Here is a 17789-nt window from a genome sequence, read left to right on the forward strand (position 1 = left end):
TCCCTCTGCAGGGAAAGCAGTGCCCACTGAGCGTCCTGGCCTCGCCGTGACATTCTGCAGGCTCCCAGTGGCACTGGGTGGCTGAGCCCTGGCACACAGGGGTTAACAGGGCCTTGGGTGGGCGGGTGGAAAACAAGCTGTGAAATGGAAGAAGGTCAAGCTCTTGGAGGAGGTTGCTCTGTTGCAGATGGTTTTAAATTATCAGTCCCTCTAGAGGAGATGCCCCAAGAAAACTGTAAAACCAGGGCTGGAAATGAGGCAAAGCATGACCAGGTTTGTGGGATCAGTGGAACAGGAGCAGTTGTGGATCTCCTGGGACTTGCTAGACCAGTTAGACCCCACTGTCTGTCTAATTAGGAATTCCTCAGTTGAGACCCAACAGCTAAATGTGATTGGAGACTCAATGCCATTGGCACTTTTCTGTGGGGAGCAAATGCCTGGAAAGGGAGAACAGAAGGGAAGAGGAACAGCAGAAATCCCTGTGGCCCTGGATAGCTCAGGCTCTGGGATAACTCTGCTTCTGCTGCAGCTGAGGAGAGCTGAATTGAGGTTTCATCAGAGGCAGGTAAATGCTTCCAGCGGGAGCATTCCTAGGCCTCACCCAAAGTGCTACTCTCTTTAGAGACTTGTCTGAAAATGGGGTTTATTAAAGGTGCAGCATCCAGTCAGCAAAGCCACAAACTGCTGTCCTGGACCAGCAGGACTGATGTCTGAGGGAGCATCTTTGGGATGATCATTGTCCAAAGCAGGTGTGGAGTCCCACATTGCTAGAAAACAGTGTCTGCTACTGAGAGGATGTTCCAGCAGCAGTCCAGATTCCCCAGATCGTTGTCTTATTTTCTTGGCTTGTCAACTTTCAAATGGTTTATATTTCACTTTGTAATTGCTTCTACTTTCTACTTTTATATCACTGCAAAGGTAACAGGGGATACAGAACTGAAGTATCTTAGCCCAGGCATCAGTTTGAGCAATTCCATTTTCCTCTGTTGACATGCTTTTCTCATGTACTGGGAAGCTTTAAACACTGCCACCAGCAGCAATGGTCGAAAAGAAAGAAGGAATGAAGAAAATAACTCCAGAATTTATTTTTCACATTTATCTCTTAAATTGTTGGTTGAAATGGTGATTCCCAGCCCTGCAAGGGAGAAATTTTTGATACCTGGGTGAGAATTTTCTTTCTGAGGCTAATGGAAATGGTGCTCTTTGTGATTCTTCTGTCTTGATGCAATCTAACAGGAGTCTAAGCTGTGGCACTAAGGATTTTCTGTGTGTTCCTTTTACATTAGCCTCAGATTTTAAAATTATCATCTTCTCATAGAACCTTCTTCTGGTTCTGCCAGCACAGACAGCCTGTGAACCATGGCCATCACAGTAAAAACACTTCTCTTGCCACCTTCTGGAGCCAGCTGTTCCTCTCCAATTGAACATGAGATTTGGTATTAATTGGTTCAGCCAGTGCAAAGGAAAGCAATGACTGTGGGCTCTCAGGCTGAAGTGAGTGAAAGCAGCCTTCAGGCCAGTCTGGTTTTGTTGCCTGCAGGTTGAGCTGCTGGGAGAAGGGTACTTGCAGTCCCAGACTGGCCATCTCTGTGAACATCAGGAACTAAGCAAAAGCCTCTCTGCTTTAGGGGAGCTTTCTGAGCAGGGGAAGGAAGGCTTACAAGGTCTTCAAGGGCAGACCAGAGGCAAAAGATTTGAGGTCACAATGCACTGAACTTGTACATCCGGGTACCTGTCCATGGAAATCAGGGATCCAAGAGTGCTTTGGGTTGGAAGAGAACTTTAAAACTATCTAATTCATGCTCCCTGCCATGGGCAGGGAACTTTCCACTGGAGGACTAAGTGGCCTTGTTTGCTGCTCATGGGAAAGGGATCAGCCTGTGTCTGTGGCGGAAGCAAAGGAGCAAACTGAGGTGTGTTTTTTGGCTGTAGCCGTGAAGCTATTCTAGAGCAACTGGATTTCTTTCAGGCCTCTTGGAATAACACAGACTGAGGGACCCTTCTGCTGAGGGCCAAGCCCAGGCATGGTTAACCCACACCCAGATGCAATAATTCACTGGTTTTACTTCTCTGCTAAGGAATTGTGGTATCTTCTAAGGACTCGCGGCTTCTGAGTAGGACACACCCATCTTCTGTTGTGTCCCACATAACCTGGTGTACAGCCTGTCCTTTCCTTGGATCTGCAGAAGTGTTTGTCCTTCTTTGAGGCCCAAGGTCTTGCATTGGAGATGCAGCATGGCCTTGACTGATGGTCGCATCTGGCCAGGCTGGCCCAGGCCATGGCTGGCCTTGCCAAGGGCTCCAGGGCACCTCCCCTGGGCTGGGGGAGTGTGGGGCTATAATGAGCCCCCAGGGCTGCTTCAGCGCAGTGTGGAGACACCCGACAGCTCCTGGGCACAGCTTCACCTTCAGCGAGAGTGAAGAGGTGCGAGGGGGACAACAGTTTGCTGTTTCTTTTGCCATTTAGTGACATTTACACCAGACGGATAAGGGGCTTATCTTCCTTCCCACAGGTCACTAATATCTGGGACCAGGGGACCCACTGGACTGCTATGAAGAGCTCTGTGCTCTGAGTGAACAAAGGCACTGTGGGCCTGGAGACGCAGAAGTGACTTCCAGAGGATCCTCTCAGAAGCTCAGCCTGTAGAGTGGTGAGTTTGGCCACGTCACCGCTGATTTGTGTGGGGGTGATGCAGAGCTGGGACTGGGAAGTGACACCTTTGTTGTCACACTGAATGTGGGTTTGTGTTGCAGTAGGTCTGGAAATGGTTGTAAACATTCTGGGAGTAGTGGGCTCCTGTAGGGTACACTGATTTCCCTGGATTTCCCTGGGAAGATGCCAGGCTGTTGAAGATCTGCTGTCATTGTCCCTTGGAGCTGGCAGGGGACTTGTGGCACAGGTATACTGGGGTTCCTATGGGTTTTCATCCTGGACAGTGAGTAGGGATATGTTATCTTTCCTTCCTGCCAGTGAGACACTTGTGTTTGCTCTGTGATACTTGCTGTAAATCTACTGCCTGTATCAAAGTCTGTTCCTGTTATGAAAAATCTGTGGGAGTGTTGTGGCCACGGGAAGGCACAGACTGACCGGTTCTCCTGCTGCCATCCCATCCCTGCTGCTCCAAAGGGACATGGATTCACTCTCCTGCTCACTGGTGGGGCTTAATAGCTTTTGCTCCCTTAGAAAATAGGGATGGTGTGTGTCTCCTCTTGGCCTTTGGTACCAGTGCCACTTTCATACATAAATGGGTACAGGGTATCTAGTTTGTGTTTCTGTGGATCCTGATCAAGCACTTAGGTCGTGTTCATAATCCCTGAGGCAGAGGAGAAGATCAGGTCGGGTATAGATTTACCAAAGGGATAAGTCACACAAAATCTGATCCTTGGGCATTCCTCCCCACTCTGCACAAGACCTCCATTCATCACTGGAGAGCTTGTGACATTCCCGCTCTGTGACCTGCTCAGAAGTTTTCATGAAGTTTCCCTTCTGCAGTTTGTTGGCCTTCAGTTCTGTGGTTCTAATCAAAGCATTTGAAATTTTCCTTGAAAATTTATCTGAAATGGGAACACTCAAGCTCAAAAGATTACTTCAAGTTAACAAAAAACACAGAAAGCCAACCCAAAGCGAAAAGAGAACTTTTGGGTGAAATATACTCACTGAGTATCTGGACATCTATGGTAAAGCACAACCAGAATTTGACTGAGCTCCCAACAATTGTCTATTTTGTTTAGAACATTTACTGTGTCAGGACCACACTGATTTTTGTGATTTACAAAGAGAAATTCAAAGAGAATTACAAGGAGAAAAGTTTTGTGAGAGGAGTATTAGGCTGGATATCAGGAAAGGTTCTTCCCCCAGAGTTCTGGGTTCTTCTCCCCAGGGAATGGGCACAGCCCCGAGGCTGACGGAGCTTCGGGAGTGTCTGGACAATGTTCCCAGGGATGCCCAGGCTGGTATTGTTGGGGTGTCTGTGCAGGGCAGGGGTTGGACAGTCCCTGTGGGTCCCTCCCAGCCCAGCACGTTCCATGATACATGCTCCTATGAAAGGGAGTGCTGCCTCTTGCTGATTACTTTGCCATCGCTGGTTTAAGTCTGTGCTAATGGCTTTGTCCCCGCTGTGTCTGTGCTTGTGCAGTGCCCGTGGCACATCCTGAGCCTCTGCACCCATCCTCTCCCCATGACCCACTCGCCGTGTGCCACTTCCCTACAGGTTTGGCTAATTTTCCTCACCAGTCTGCCAGCAATTATGTCACATCTTGTCTGTGTATTGCACTGTCTGAAGCCCATAAATAACTCCCCGTGACACCCCCAATACCCCTACAAATCCTCTGACTCCCAAATGTTTTGCTTATTCACTCAGCTGATTTATGGCCTCAGCACTGGTGTCCAGTCAGGCTCACAGGGAATGGTCTCTTGCTCTGTCTCATCCAGACAGATTGATGAACACACAGGATGAAGGACACCCTCCCACCCTGCCAGGCTTGTTGCTTTATTTTGGAACATTAGAAATGTTGTCAGTAGCCAAGGGCTTGCTCCAGCTCTGTGCTCAAAGCCACGGAAGCTTTCCCTCTGTCTCCAGTGGGGATGTCCCTGCAGCTGCAAAGCAGACAGACTTCTGCCTGGAATGAGGAATGGCCAGCTGGATACCTGAACAAGGCTACTGCATGACAGGGATGTGTTTTACAGAGGAGTGAGAATGTTGAGCTGCTTCCAGTGTCGCTCCGTTGTGCTGGGGGTGTTAGCAGCATTCACCTGGGGAGGGGTGACTCCCTCTTGGAAGCATTTATTCCATTGAATAAATCGTCCTCATGTGGACACCAATGTTTCAAACACCTGTGAGTGAAGATATTAATTACACTATGACAAATTTTGGAAGGCTTTAGCTGTCTCATTTTAAAAATTCCATTATTTCTTTTTCTAGATTGAACTGTCAGAACAAAGCCATGATTATTCATATAACAAGGGAGTAAAAATTTTAAAAGTAAGTAGGGGTAGGTTTTAGTGACTCTGTGCCAACCAGGGTGTTATTTTATACACAAGACACTGGAAAATGCAACGTGGTTGGATTCATTACACTGAAGGAATGTTCCCTTCATATCCAACACTGTTATTTTAACCCTGCAATCAATGTGTGGCATTAACATGCTTCCTTCTCATTCTCCAGAAGTCAGGAATTCACAGGAGTTTAAGGACTCACAGAAGCTTATTTTTAATCCAAGTGAATTTCTGAAATCTTTAAGACTGTAAACTCAGCAGTTTATACATAGTGCACATAGTGCATGTCGTCCACTGAGACATGGGGTCTGTTACTGCCTGTGCAAATATTGCCAGTGTTTGGGGGTTTTACCAAACTAGATTTGAATTTAACCCTCTCTCAGCAGTTTCTGTTATGGGAACACATGTCCACTGTCACACCAGGCTGAGAATGAAACATTCTGACACGAAACATTTGGAGATGTAAGGAAAGGCTTTGGAGCTGAGTTTGTACCACATTGCTGATTCAGAGTAGCTGCTCCTCTCCACTGCCCAGCGTGGAGGAAAGGAGTCGGGAGTAGCAAAGAATAAGTACAAGTGTAACATAAACAGAGCTTAGGGGAAAGCTGCTGCAAGCTGGTGTCAGGTCATCCTGTTTGTTGAGTGTTGTAAGCATCAGACATTCCAGCTCCAGGAGTGGTGACATGTTTAGGAAGATACAAGAGGCAATAGGGGATTATGTTTGTTGTTAATGCGGTTCAGTACTGTGGAGGACAAATTAAATCCATAAGAGGGAGATCAAGAGCCTCTCAAAATCTCAGCCATTCACTGTGCAATGCCCTGCCCGGGGCAGGACAGGGTGCCCTGGAACCAGCTTCTTTTCAGTTCAGTTTTGTCTTTTCCTTCCCACAAGCTCCTCATTCCCTTCATTCCCAAGTTTTAAGGCATCTCCCATGGGTTTACAGAAGTAACTGTGTGATGTACCAGACTAGCAGCACACAGGTGAAATGCAAACCCCTTGTTTTGGTGGGAGCAGCGAGGACACCCAGATCAGGCCAGGAGGGGACAGGAGAGAGGGCTTGGCTGGTGCTCACACAGCCCTTTCCCATCTCCCAGTGCTGTTGTCTCCGTGCATTTCCACTGAAGCCAGGGAGGCTCACAGAGATGTCAATTATTGCTGAGATTTGTAGTGTGTGCAGAGCCCCAAAACAAGATTTGTGGTAAGGACAAAGTGGAGCCAGTGATTTTTTGTAGGGAGGTATCTGTGGCTCTTTGCAGCTGCTGAGTAATGGCAAAACACATTTTGGTTCAGAAGCTGACCCAGAGGTATTGTGAGTGACACTCTCTTTGGCCTGGCTATCGTTTATCCAGCACAAATTATTTTTGCTCACTAAGTTGTCTCTTACCTTTAGCTGAAACCAATTCTCACCAGACAATGCAGCTTGGAGTTGAATGTGTGACAAGGAGATGTCACCCGTATATTTTCATCAGGTGCCAGGTGACAGAGTTCAGCTGGATGAATGCTTGGTGTAGGTGTGCTCCCAAAGTCCCTGTGCCTTTCAAAACTGATGGAAGTTGCATGTTCCTGTGTCTCTCTGTTGACTGAAGGAGTGCAGAGGATAAGCAGAGACACAGCACTAATGCCACAGGCAATCCAATCCAATTGCTCTTTTAGAGCTGCAGTAACTCTATAGTTCCTGAGCATCTCTCACATGACAGAGAATTTGCTTTCCCAGCTTGCTGCAAGGCAGGGATGTGTTACATTACACATTGTTCAATTTAAAATACAGGGAAAGAGACTCCTTTGGCAGAAGGTCCCCTGAATGATCCATAACAATAACTCCTTAATGCCAAGCTCACACTTCACCATTCCCTTCTAAAGGCTTCTCGTCTGCTCTCAGGTCTGTTGCTAATTTAACCAAGCTAAATGAGATCAGGATGTACCTCTGCTCCATGCCCCAGTTTAGACATCCATCTCTGTGGTTTTCTTCTCAGCAACTGCTCTTGCCATCCATCAGAACCCACCACGTGAGTGCCATGTGGTGAATGTTTGCCTGAAACACGAGAGGAGGTCTTTAGAGGAAAGGCAGGTGACATGGAGGGATGCCGCTGGATGTGTACATTTTCCATTCAGCCCTACTTCTCATCCTCATACCCAGGTTGTGCTGGGCATGACAGGCTGATTGGCAGGTCCGCCTCTACTTGGCTGCAAGGATGTGGCAAGTGAGGAAGGACAAACTGTGTCACGAAAGGCAGCAATGTTAAGGTCTGTCCTTTCCCTTGCAAAATGTAAATAATGAATTTGTCTTTTTCAAAGGAGAACTTGTAATCTGTTTGTGCTGACCCCGGAAAGCTGAGCAAAGCATCATGAGCAGCCATCAGACAGGTGAGAGAACAGACACAGCTCTGGGGATCCCCTGGGAATAACCCCAGCTTGCTTCTCTAGCTTGGAGGTGGCAGGGACTGAGCCACCAGGATCTGACTTGGCAGATCTGGCTTTTCTCATGCCAGATTTTGTATTTGCAACAAGAACTGATGCAAAGCTCTCCCTGTCCAAACCATCACTGGAGCTATGAGCTGAGGTGGTCCTGGATTAGGACTTTGATTGCAGAATTTCCTACTTGGACACAAACTTTGGTAAAGCCACTACAAAATCCTAGACCTTAATGCCCAAGCCTTGGGACACATTTACAGCCTGTGGCACTGGAATGGGTGGGACCTTTGTGGTCCAAGAGGAGCTGAGCAGGAGCAGTTATTGCTCTGCAGAAGGCAATGCAGACTGAGAGATTCTTTCTGAAGGACAAACATGTAAATTGAATGTGTTTTTTCTTGATTTTCTAGTAAAAATCTTCAAGAAATCTTCTATCCCAGGAGTTGTTATCACTCAGTTTGTGAATGATGTTCCAGAAGGATGCAGTACACCTGATTTTGAGAAGAAACCACTCAGTCTGACATTGCAAGAAGGTGAGACTTGATAAACAGGCAAAGCCACAGATCTGGGGGTTTGACTTCATGTCCCACCCACATGAAAAAATGACCATGATTAAATCAAGTGAGTTTCTAAAATGATTTTAAATGACCACAAAAAAAGTGTTGTGTGGCCAAAGTCTTTGTTACACTGATGACAATTCCATCAGTGCTCACACAGGTCTCCTGAGTTGTCACGATGTGTACGTAAGACCAGCATCTGGCTCTTATGTGTACAGCAAATCTGGTGAATTCTGCAGGAAGCTCTCACAGTAAGGATTTTACAGCAAAAGATTAAGCACATGAAAAAGCTGTTGGTTTTTTGTTTTCCTGTTGAAACAACTTGTGTTCAGCACTAAAATCAGCTGCTTTTTAAAGTAGCATATGCTGACTGGAGGTGCTGTTTAGGCTATAGCCGCCTTCCAGTGCCTAAAAGGGCTCCAGGAGAGATGGACAAGGGCCTGGAGTGCCAGGATAGGGGGGAATGGTTTCCCACTGCGAGAGGGAAGGGTTAGGTGGGATATTGGTAAGGAATTCTTGGCAGTGAGGGTGGTGAGGCCCTGGCACAGGCTGCCCAGAGAAGCTGTGGCTGCCCCTGGATCACGCGTCCAAGGCCAGGCTGGATGGGGCTTGGAGCACCCTGGGACAGTGGAAGGTGTCCCTGCCCATGGCAGGGGTGGAATGAGATGGACTTTGAGGTCCCTCCTACCCAGGCCATTCCATGGCTCTGTGATGATTCTGTAAGGAACAACACAAGGATCTTGCACAGAGCACAGAGCAGGCTGATGAGCCAAGAACCAGAATCAGTGAAGAGCCTCCCAGAGGTCTCTCTGCAGCTGCAGAGAGTCCTTTTGTTTTTTCTTCTTTGTTGGTGTGGAGTGGCCTGAGAACATCGTGTAGCTCCTCTTTCCTGCCAGGACTGAACCAGCAGCTTGGATTTCGGTGTTCCACGCTCACCTGTGGATTTCCAGCAGCCGCTGAGGTTTTATGAAGGAGCACAGTGGCCTCTAGTGGAACCGGTCCCTCTTCCTCCTCCTCCACCTGCACGTTTCACACACTACCCAAGGCCCCTGGCTAAGTTTCCACCTATCTAAATTTTCACCTGTGTAAATTTTCGAAGTTACTTCAATTTCTGCAGGTTCTTTGCAGTTCCCATACACACTGTGCATTCAGGTTGGTCGCTGTAATTCTGTGTCTGTGTAGAGGCACCATGAGGGCCTTTAATTCATCACCCCACTGTGTTCAGTGCATGGCTAAGCTGATTCTTCTGGCTGGGTGGTCTCTCACAGGTGGCAAGTGTGGGAAAGTGTAGCCAAAGTGGCTGAAATGTAACACGAACAACAAACTGCAATCAGACTTCAATAAGAGATAGTACTGCAATCTCAAAGGCTGGAAAAGGCCTTTTGATAAGGATCTGTTGACAGGAACTTGTTCCATCAAATAAGTTTGGTGGTGGTGACTGCAGAAAGGTGTGAGAAATATTGCCAAACTTTCCAGGGAGATTCTTTAACAGTGTTGGCCACCTGAAGACCAAGGTATTAAAAAATAAGAGAGAGTGATCATTTCTACCCTGAGGTGTTTCCATGGATAACTCACCTCCATTTCTATTCCCACTAACCCACACAAGTCACTTCTCTGACTTGTTTCCCAGTGTTCCCTGTGGTTTTGGAGCCTGTTGGAGAAGAGGTTTGTACTGGGCAGTGGGAAAGCTGTTGGAGATTTCTGTGCTGGGCTGCTGGCTACTCAGGTTCCTGGGGAGCAGGGCTGAAGGAAAGGAACCCCCTTCTCTTCTCCCTCCCTTGTCTCTTCAAAGAGCAGAGCCTGGTCAGTTAGGAGTGCAAGGTGGTGCCAGTTAAAGATTGGAGAAACAGTGGGATTTGATAGAGAATATGTGTGATGAGAAGGGATTTGGACATTTCATGGGTAAAAAGCAAGTCTGGGTTGAACTTGCTGTCGGGCTTCTGATTTCAGTGATGATCAGAGATGTCAGCAGCCACATCTGGCAGGGTAATGCCATGTTTTAAAGACCTTTTATAATTGAATACACACAAAACCTGAATTATTGATGTGCAAAAGAAGATGTTATTGTTATTTTTGAAGACTGCTTCTGCACAAAATAACAGAAATTACTCACTCTGGGGATCACTCTTGATAAAATAAGGGGCTAGGCCTGGGAGTCCTTATGTTCAAGCCTGTATTAAATAACTGAATTCTTGTCTCTTTTCAAAGGCAAAAATGCCATTTTCAGAGCTGTGGTCAAAGGTGTCCCAGCTCCTGAGGTGAAATGGTCGCGTACACGGAAAGGAATGGATGATCCTGCCAAATATGAAATGTCCTTCAATAGTGCTACAAATGAATTCATTCTGCAGGTAAAGATCAAATACTTCAGAAAGGATTTGTGGAGATGAGAGAAATGGACAAGAAAAACCTGCAGTGGGATGAGGGGAAGCAGAGGGGCAGCTCCAATCTCTGCTCCCTGTGAGCAGGGGCAGGACCCCAGGGAATGGCTGGAGCTGTGTCAGGGCAGGTTCAGGCTGGATCTCAGGAATAGGTTTTTCCCCCAGAGGGTGCTGGCACTGCCCAGGCTCCCCAGGGAATGGGCACGGCCCCGAGGCTGTCAGAGCTCCAGGAGTGTTTGGACAGCGTTCCCTGGGACAGGCTAGGATTGTTGGGAGTGCCCTGTCCAGGAGCTGGACTTGATGATCCTGTGAGTCCCCTCAAACTCAGGGTGTTCCATGATTCTACACATCCCCAGCTCCGAGATAACACAAAGATAAGCAAACAAAGCTTTTTAGAGCCCTTTGGGAACAGAAGAAGCCTCTGAGGTGCTATTGAGTAGCTGGTTTATGAGAAGCTAAAGGTGAACTGAACCCCAGCCCTTTCTGTGAGCAGTTTCTGTGCTCTCCCTTTGAAGATCAAGAGCCTGGTTCTGGATGACAGTGATTTGTATCGCTGCTGTGCTGTTAATGCCTATGGAGAGGCCTCGTGCTCTGCTGGCCTCAGGATCATCCAAGGTAGGACTGGCAGCTCTGGGCTCCACAGGCCCCTGTGGTCCCAGGCAGTGGCTATGCTGTTCCCTGGGCTGGGTGTCCAGGACTTTGTCTGGGTATTCTTGGGGTGAAGGTTTGGTATTCCCCTCATTGAAGACTGAAGATCTTTTGGTGGCTCCCTAACATTGCGAGCTTTAAGGCAAGAGAGAAGAAAGTGGAATTGTGCTCACTGCAGTGGTCCATAATCAGACACTCTGGATTTAGTGCTGAACTGCCCCAATCCTTTCTTTATGTTATTGAATGAATCAGTCCTTTGGGAGGGATCCATCCCTCTGTGGCTGTCTCTGCATCTCATTCCTGCTTCCCTTTATAGTCAGTGCAGGGAAATGGGCACTTGGTGGGTCCGACATAACTGATGTTCTTGGAATCCACTTGAGCAGAAGATGGATTATATCTGAAGTGTCCATGTCACCTTTGTGCCTTTCAAGTAAGTTTAGAAGGCACCGATCTGCAGTTGCCATTTCCACCTTGGCTCCCCATCTCTAAAACAGGATGTTGATATTTCCTCCCACTGCTTAGACCATAAAATTGATAGGGTAAAAATGCTCTCCTCCTCTGTGTGGAGTCTGCAGCAAACACAGAGTCAATGGCAATAGAAATATCACCTTTATAGATGGAGTTTACAGGGACCAAACGTCAGATTGACAAGGAAATCCAAACTGGGATTCCCTCTTGCACTGGTAACAGATACAGTGGTATCATGGCTCATTAACTGCTGTTAATCTAATCTTGTTCATCCCATGGCTTGTTTTCCTTCTGTTTTCTCTTATAAATGATCAGTTGGCTTTAAGAGGAAGGCAAAATATGTTCCTGTTCATGCTGCTGATGGTAAGTTAAAGATTTATATGTGTATTATATTATTGGGGGGCGGAGAGAAAAATACTCTGTCTGCACACTATTGCTACCCAACTTGTGAAGACTGGAGTAAGAGAAGGATTAATGAGCCTCTAATGTTCTGTCATCTCTGTCTGCTTGCTCTTTACCTTCTGCTAAAGTGATGATTTTAGACACAGTTTTGGGCTGTTCTAATTAGTGGTTGTGGAATCATTAGGAAAGGAAAAAGGGATTTGGGGGTGGATGTTAAACACATCTGGATCAAACTTGTTAACATGGCTGAAAATAGTGGGTCTCTAGAGGGAAGCCCCTTAGGGAGAGATGAACTTCACTGGCACTCAAAGGATATGCATGGCAGTGAGAACTGACTAAGTTTCATGACAGTTTTTTGGTAGTGTGAAAGAAACACCAGAGGAAGAGACCTCAGCAAAATTACCTTGTCACCAAAATGTTGTCAGTGGCTATTCTGCATTATCTTCTCTGGGGAGATGTATTTCACAGTGCTGGGTATGTGACTGTTAGTTGTTTCCCCCACTCTTGTAACAGAGCTCAAGAAGACACTCCTGGACTCCAAGAAGCTGCTGAGGAAGAGGTAAGGCTCTGAAGTAAGAGACATGTTCCCATTTCTAGATGTTTCTTGGTGGTAGGGGACAGCTCCAAAGACCTTCAGGGCAACACTTCTCGTGTCCAAAGTTGTGGTGAGACTCCCTGCGGAGAGACAGGCCAGAACAACTTGGCACTGCTGGCTGGACTGAGATAAACACAAGGTTCCAGCCTCATTTGGAGGGGTATTTCCTCTGCACCATGAGGTTCTGACAGGGAGGCTGTGCTTCTCTGCTTCCCTGTGCTCAGCTCAGGAGTAGCTTCCTGTGCAAAGGACAACTCTTCATGCACTGATGGCTCTGGCTCCCAGGGGCTGAGCTCTGGCTCCCTGCCCAGCTGCACTGCCAGGTGCACAGGGCAGAATCCTTCCCTTCCCAGGTGGGAAGCTCTAAGGATTGCCTGCTGATAATGATCTCTGTGCAGAATCCTGAACTGTGCTAGGCAGTTACCTGGCCTGGGCCAGACTGTGCCAGACCCTCTGGTAATAATTCAGCAATGTGGAAGCGGTTCCCTGGCACCATTTAATTTGTACTACAGATGCAGAAAACCTGCTCTGGAAGGGTCCCAGTCTTTCCTGCCTGCACCTACAGGGCCAAGTGAACTACAGGAATGATGGAGAGAGATGAAAGAGAGTTAGGCATAGAAAAGCAGGACATCTTGTCCGTGCAAATGTCTGAATGGTTCCCCCCTGCTTCTCAGGGTTGCAGCACCAAAACCGAAGCCCCTGGACAAAGAAGCTGTGTGGCAGCTGTTGCTGCATGCAGATAGGAGAGATTATGAGAAAATCTGTATGAAATATGGAATTGTTGACTTCCGTGGGATGCTGAGGAAGCTGCAGGAGATGAGGAAGGACACAGAGAGTGAACAAGACAAGGTAAATAAATTAAAACCATTCATTTTTAACAAATTGTAGCTTCTGAAAACAGGCTGTATCTTCCTAAATTGGTTTGGAGATGAAAATTTTGTTGTATGACAGTGATTTATGACAATATTTTAAAGAAGTTCCACTTCTTTACTCATGCAGGTGAAAATGCTAATGATTTTTTTGAAGCTCAGTTCACAGATATTAGGCGATACTGACCACAGGGGTATTCCATTGTCTCTGATAAGAATTTGGATCCCAAATTAAAAATTATATCTCCAAGAGTAAAAATAGGCCTTCACATACAGGGGCATGTAGAGGCCTGGGATGGGCAGTGTGGGAGTGACCAGGAGGCAACACACAAAAAATAATTTATATACGGGAAGAAACTGGCAACTTACAGACACTGCAACTCTCTGTACCAGAACTGTGACTTACAGATACTTCTACTACAAAATGTTAGAGGTAGCTCTTTAAAGTAGATTTCACATTAATTCAACAGCTTAAGAACTTTTGTCATGGCAGCTTTATAATTTACTAGGTTCTTCAATATTTCCTTGCAGTTAATTCACAGTCTCAAAAACTTTGAACACATCAAAGTTGACAAGGAGGGAAATGCTACTTTCAGCCTGGAGATGGAGCTGAAAAACAGCAACAGCAACGTTTACCTGCTCAAGGTGAGTGGAATGAGTTGGGCAGCAGCAGCTCAGAGCAGCCCCTCAGGTGTTCTCCAGAAAAGGCTTTGTCTGCTAGGCAGTGGCTGAGAGCAAATAAATGCCTTAAAGTTGTCTGTCTTTTGCAGATCCCTGCTTGGTTAGGGAGCAATGTGGGTGAATGTGGAGTGATCTTTGGTGGTGAATATCCCTGTGGATTTGTAGATCCAAGTACAGAGCATGCAGTCAGTTACTGACATCCTTGTGGATATCATGGAAATTCATAGAACAGTTGAGTTGGAAGGGACCTTTTAAAGGTCAAGGGACCTTAAAACATTCCACCCTCTGCCATGGGCAGGGTCACCTTCCACTATCCCAGGTTGCTTCATGCCCTGTCCAGCCTGACCTTGGACACTTCCAGGGATGGGGCAGCCACAGCTTCTCTGGGCACCCTGTGCCCGGGCCTCCCCACCCTCCTGGGAAAATACTTTTTTATATCTGACCTGACCCTCCTTCAGGTTAAGACCATCACCCCAACAGTGTCTTTCAAGCTGCAGAAATTCTGCAGTTTCATATAAATTTTATTCACTTTCTCAAGTGTGTTATTGCACTATAACTCCCTCTGTGAAAGAAGATCTCAGAGATGTAAAACATTCTCTCTAGATCCACAGTCCCATGGATGGAATCTGCAGGTGCTCAGTGCTGGGTGTGTTTTTCTGAAAGATACTTTTTAGTCAAATTGTGGTTAGAGGCTTTAATCCAGGGGAAATCAGAATGGCCTGAAGGGGAGGACAGACTAACCATGAATCTTCTGGATCAAACATATGACATGAAGTTGATGAGCCACAATTTGGACAATATAACCCAAGTGTGCTACAGAAAGTGGTGAACTCTCCTGCTCATCCAGCTGTGAGGATGCTGAAATCTAGAAAATAACGTGCTTTGTCTTTGTAGCTGCAAGAACTGTGTATTAATTAAGCTTTAGACCCTTATGTGGGTAGCCAAGAGCTGCTGTTTTGCTGAGTTTCAGAGCCTGGTGCCCTGCTCTGTGCAGGATTCACTGCCCAGACAGTGCCTGTGTACTGCAAAGAGCCCTGGGCACTGTGAGGTTACTCATTTATATCAACAAGGGGATTGTAGCACCAGCCTGTCCAGATCTGTTTGAAATGCCTGGCACTGGCTGAGCCTTTGTGAGGACACTCCTCCCCTCCCCTGTCCTCCCCTCCCCTCCCCTGCCCAGGACGGCGAGCGGCTCCGGTACGGGACAGGGGATGAGTACAGGAAGCACTGCCTGCGGAGAGTGGGGAGGAGGTACTACTTCACTGTCAATGATGTGCAGCCAGAGGACGCAGGGGTGTACCAGGTCAGGGTGGAGGACGTCCCTGTCTTCTCAACTGAACTGGATGCTCAAGGTAAGGAATTCAATTTGATGGATGTGGTGTGCAACTGTGACAAAAGTTTCTTTTTTTTGCTGGAAAAGTGTGTCTAGGAGGAGGTGCAAAGCTCAGTAACTCCTGACCACCACTGAGGATTGGTTTTGTGCTGCTCAGTAAGGGCTTCTTGTCTGGTACAGGTGAAAAGGAGCAGGAGGGTGATTAAGTGCTTTAGGTGCTGCATTTGCAGTCCAAGGGAGCAGGCCTAACCTCAAGTACCAGTCTGGCTGTGGGTGGCAGTGAGCACACTCCTTAACCTACTCCATATTACAGTTTGCTTCTGTGACCTCAGAATAGTAACAACAAACTCAATCCAAGTATTGTACTGCAGGAACACATCACTGGCTACAGACTGGCAACACATCAGTGCTGTGAGGTACAAATGTCTCAGAAGATAATAAAGAGAAAAATCTACTTTTCTGCTTTCTGCAGAACTGGGCACAGAAGCACATCTGAGTTTTTCCTTTTTCTCAGTAACCCAATGCTCAGAGGCACCACAACTTCCTGTTCTTTCCTCCTTCAGCTGTAGCAATTTTACTCGGAGAACAGAACCAGCCGCTTCCTTCCCATAGCTCTCGGTTTCCCTGCAGCCATCCCGGCGCGGTTCCGGCAGCCGCTCTCCGACGTGCGCTGTGCCGAGGCCGGGGACGCCGAGTTCCAGTGTGTGCTGTGCATGCCCTGCCACCAACCCCTGTGGCTGCACAAAAGCCACCCTCTCCAGGCCAGTGACAAGCACCAGATCTCTGTGACACCTGATGGCCTGACCCACAAGCTGATTGTCAGGAACGTGGGGCCCTCGGACAGCGGCCTGTACACGCTCGACGCGGGACAGGGCTCCTCCAGCGCCTGGCTCCTCGTGGAGTGTGAGTGGTTGGCAGCGGGTTGTTCCCATGGTGTGCTGGCACAAAACATTCTTCTCACTGCCTGATGGCTGAGGGAGATGTTGCTGTGCTGGGAAATGCATTGCTGAGCCTCTAATTCCAAAATTATGGCTGAGAAAACTGGGGGTGTTCAGTGTGGAGAAGACGAGAGTCCAGGGAGAGCTTGGAGCCCTTTCCAGTACCTAAAGGCCTCCAGGAGAACTGCAGAGGGACTTTGGGAAAGGGATGGAGGGACAGGACAAGGTGAAATGGCTTCCCACTGCCAGAGGGCAGGGTTGGATGGGATACTGGGAAGGAATTCTTGGCTGTGTGGGTGGGAAGGCCCTGGCCTAGGTTGCCCAGAGAGGTTGTGGCTGCTCCATCCCTGGAAGTGTCTGAGGCCAGGCTGGACAGGGTTTGGAGCAACCTGGGATAGTGGAAGGTGTTCCTGCACATGGCAGGGTTAGAATGAGATGAGTCTTAAGGTCCCTTCCCATCCAAACCATTTTGTGATTCCATGATTCTAAATCCTGTTTGGAAAAATGAAGGTCTGGTTAGATCCTCTTTCCTCTTCAAATTAGACCAACTTTTCCCCTTTTAATTAGTCCTGACAAATCCTATTGGCTTGTTTGCTCTACAGCTATGATGAAGTAGCACATTCTCCATCAGTTATTGGAAAAATGCTCCCTATCTACCCACATGTTTTTGAGGAAGCGGTCCCAGTGATCACAGTTGCAGCAGGCAGAGGCTCAGGGAGCTTTTGATACTCTCAGTTCTACACTATCAATGCCATTCTTCTTGCTAGATAATATTTTTCATTTCCAGTTAGAGTTAAACATGCTGGAAGGAGCTCAGAGGAAGCTGGGAAGGTGGGAACACAGTGCAGGCACATTGATAATCACCTGGCTTATATTTGTTTGCTTATGAAAGGTGGTTCCTTTGGTTCCCTTTGACTCTGGGATCCTCCTGCAGCAGCAGGAGGGGTCTCTCTCACAAAGGCCTCTCCAAAGCAATGTAGGTTTCTGAAACAAAGAAACTTCCCATGGATTTCAGTGAGCTGTGAGCTCTGATAAATTATATCTGACCTAGAACCAAAGCAGTGAGTGACCTGCTCTCAGAACAGCCTGAATTTCAGATTAATCCTAAGCTATTCACAGATCTGAAAGCTTTAGTCCTCAGGTTGGGCATCCCTAAACCAGCCATTATCCAGATGTGCAAGCTGCCTCCAGAGCAGTGAAATCCCAATTCCAGGGTGGGAACTGATGGTTCCTCTGTGCATGGAATATTCTGTAACTCCTCCATAGCTGGAGGGTGAAGGCAGATGGAATTAATGAATCCCACATACAATCTCAGCCCCTCTAAATCAGATCTGCCATGCTGGAAGTTTCTTTTTCTGTTATTTTTGGTTTGTTTGTTTGTTTGTTATAAGGAGCATGTTTCCATTAAAAAACAATGCATTTTAACGAAAAATAATTGTCTTTAACTAACATTTCATTGTCTGAATATGGCATTGAAAATTCGGGATTTGAAATTATTTTAGATTTATTTAAAT

The 17789-nt window shown here is 47.2% G+C and overlaps 1 protein-coding gene across 1 annotated transcript in view; it reads left to right on the top strand.

The window, feature by feature from the left end:
• The window catches only part of IGFN1 (immunoglobulin like and fibronectin type III domain containing 1), a 41024-nt gene that overhangs the window by 5247 nt on the left and 17988 nt on the right, over window positions 1-17789 (top strand). Inside the window, exons 4-12 of the mRNA XM_053997889.1 lie at window positions 7817-7939; window positions 10172-10311; window positions 10857-10956; window positions 11773-11820; window positions 12373-12418; window positions 13129-13303; window positions 13855-13968; window positions 15185-15356; window positions 15968-16240. Of these exons, the coding sequence (XP_053853864.1) occupies window positions 7817-7939; window positions 10172-10311; window positions 10857-10956; window positions 11773-11820; window positions 12373-12418; window positions 13129-13303; window positions 13855-13968; window positions 15185-15356; window positions 15968-16240 (1191 nt within the window). The remainder of the gene's footprint in view (window positions 1-7816; window positions 7940-10171; window positions 10312-10856; window positions 10957-11772; window positions 11821-12372; window positions 12419-13128; window positions 13304-13854; window positions 13969-15184; window positions 15357-15967; window positions 16241-17789) is intronic.

This window comes from Vidua macroura, chromosome 24, assembly GCF_024509145.1.
Source record: "Vidua macroura isolate BioBank_ID:100142 chromosome 24, ASM2450914v1, whole genome shotgun sequence".
Taxonomy (NCBI): Eukaryota; Metazoa; Chordata; class Aves; order Passeriformes; family Viduidae; genus Vidua; species Vidua macroura.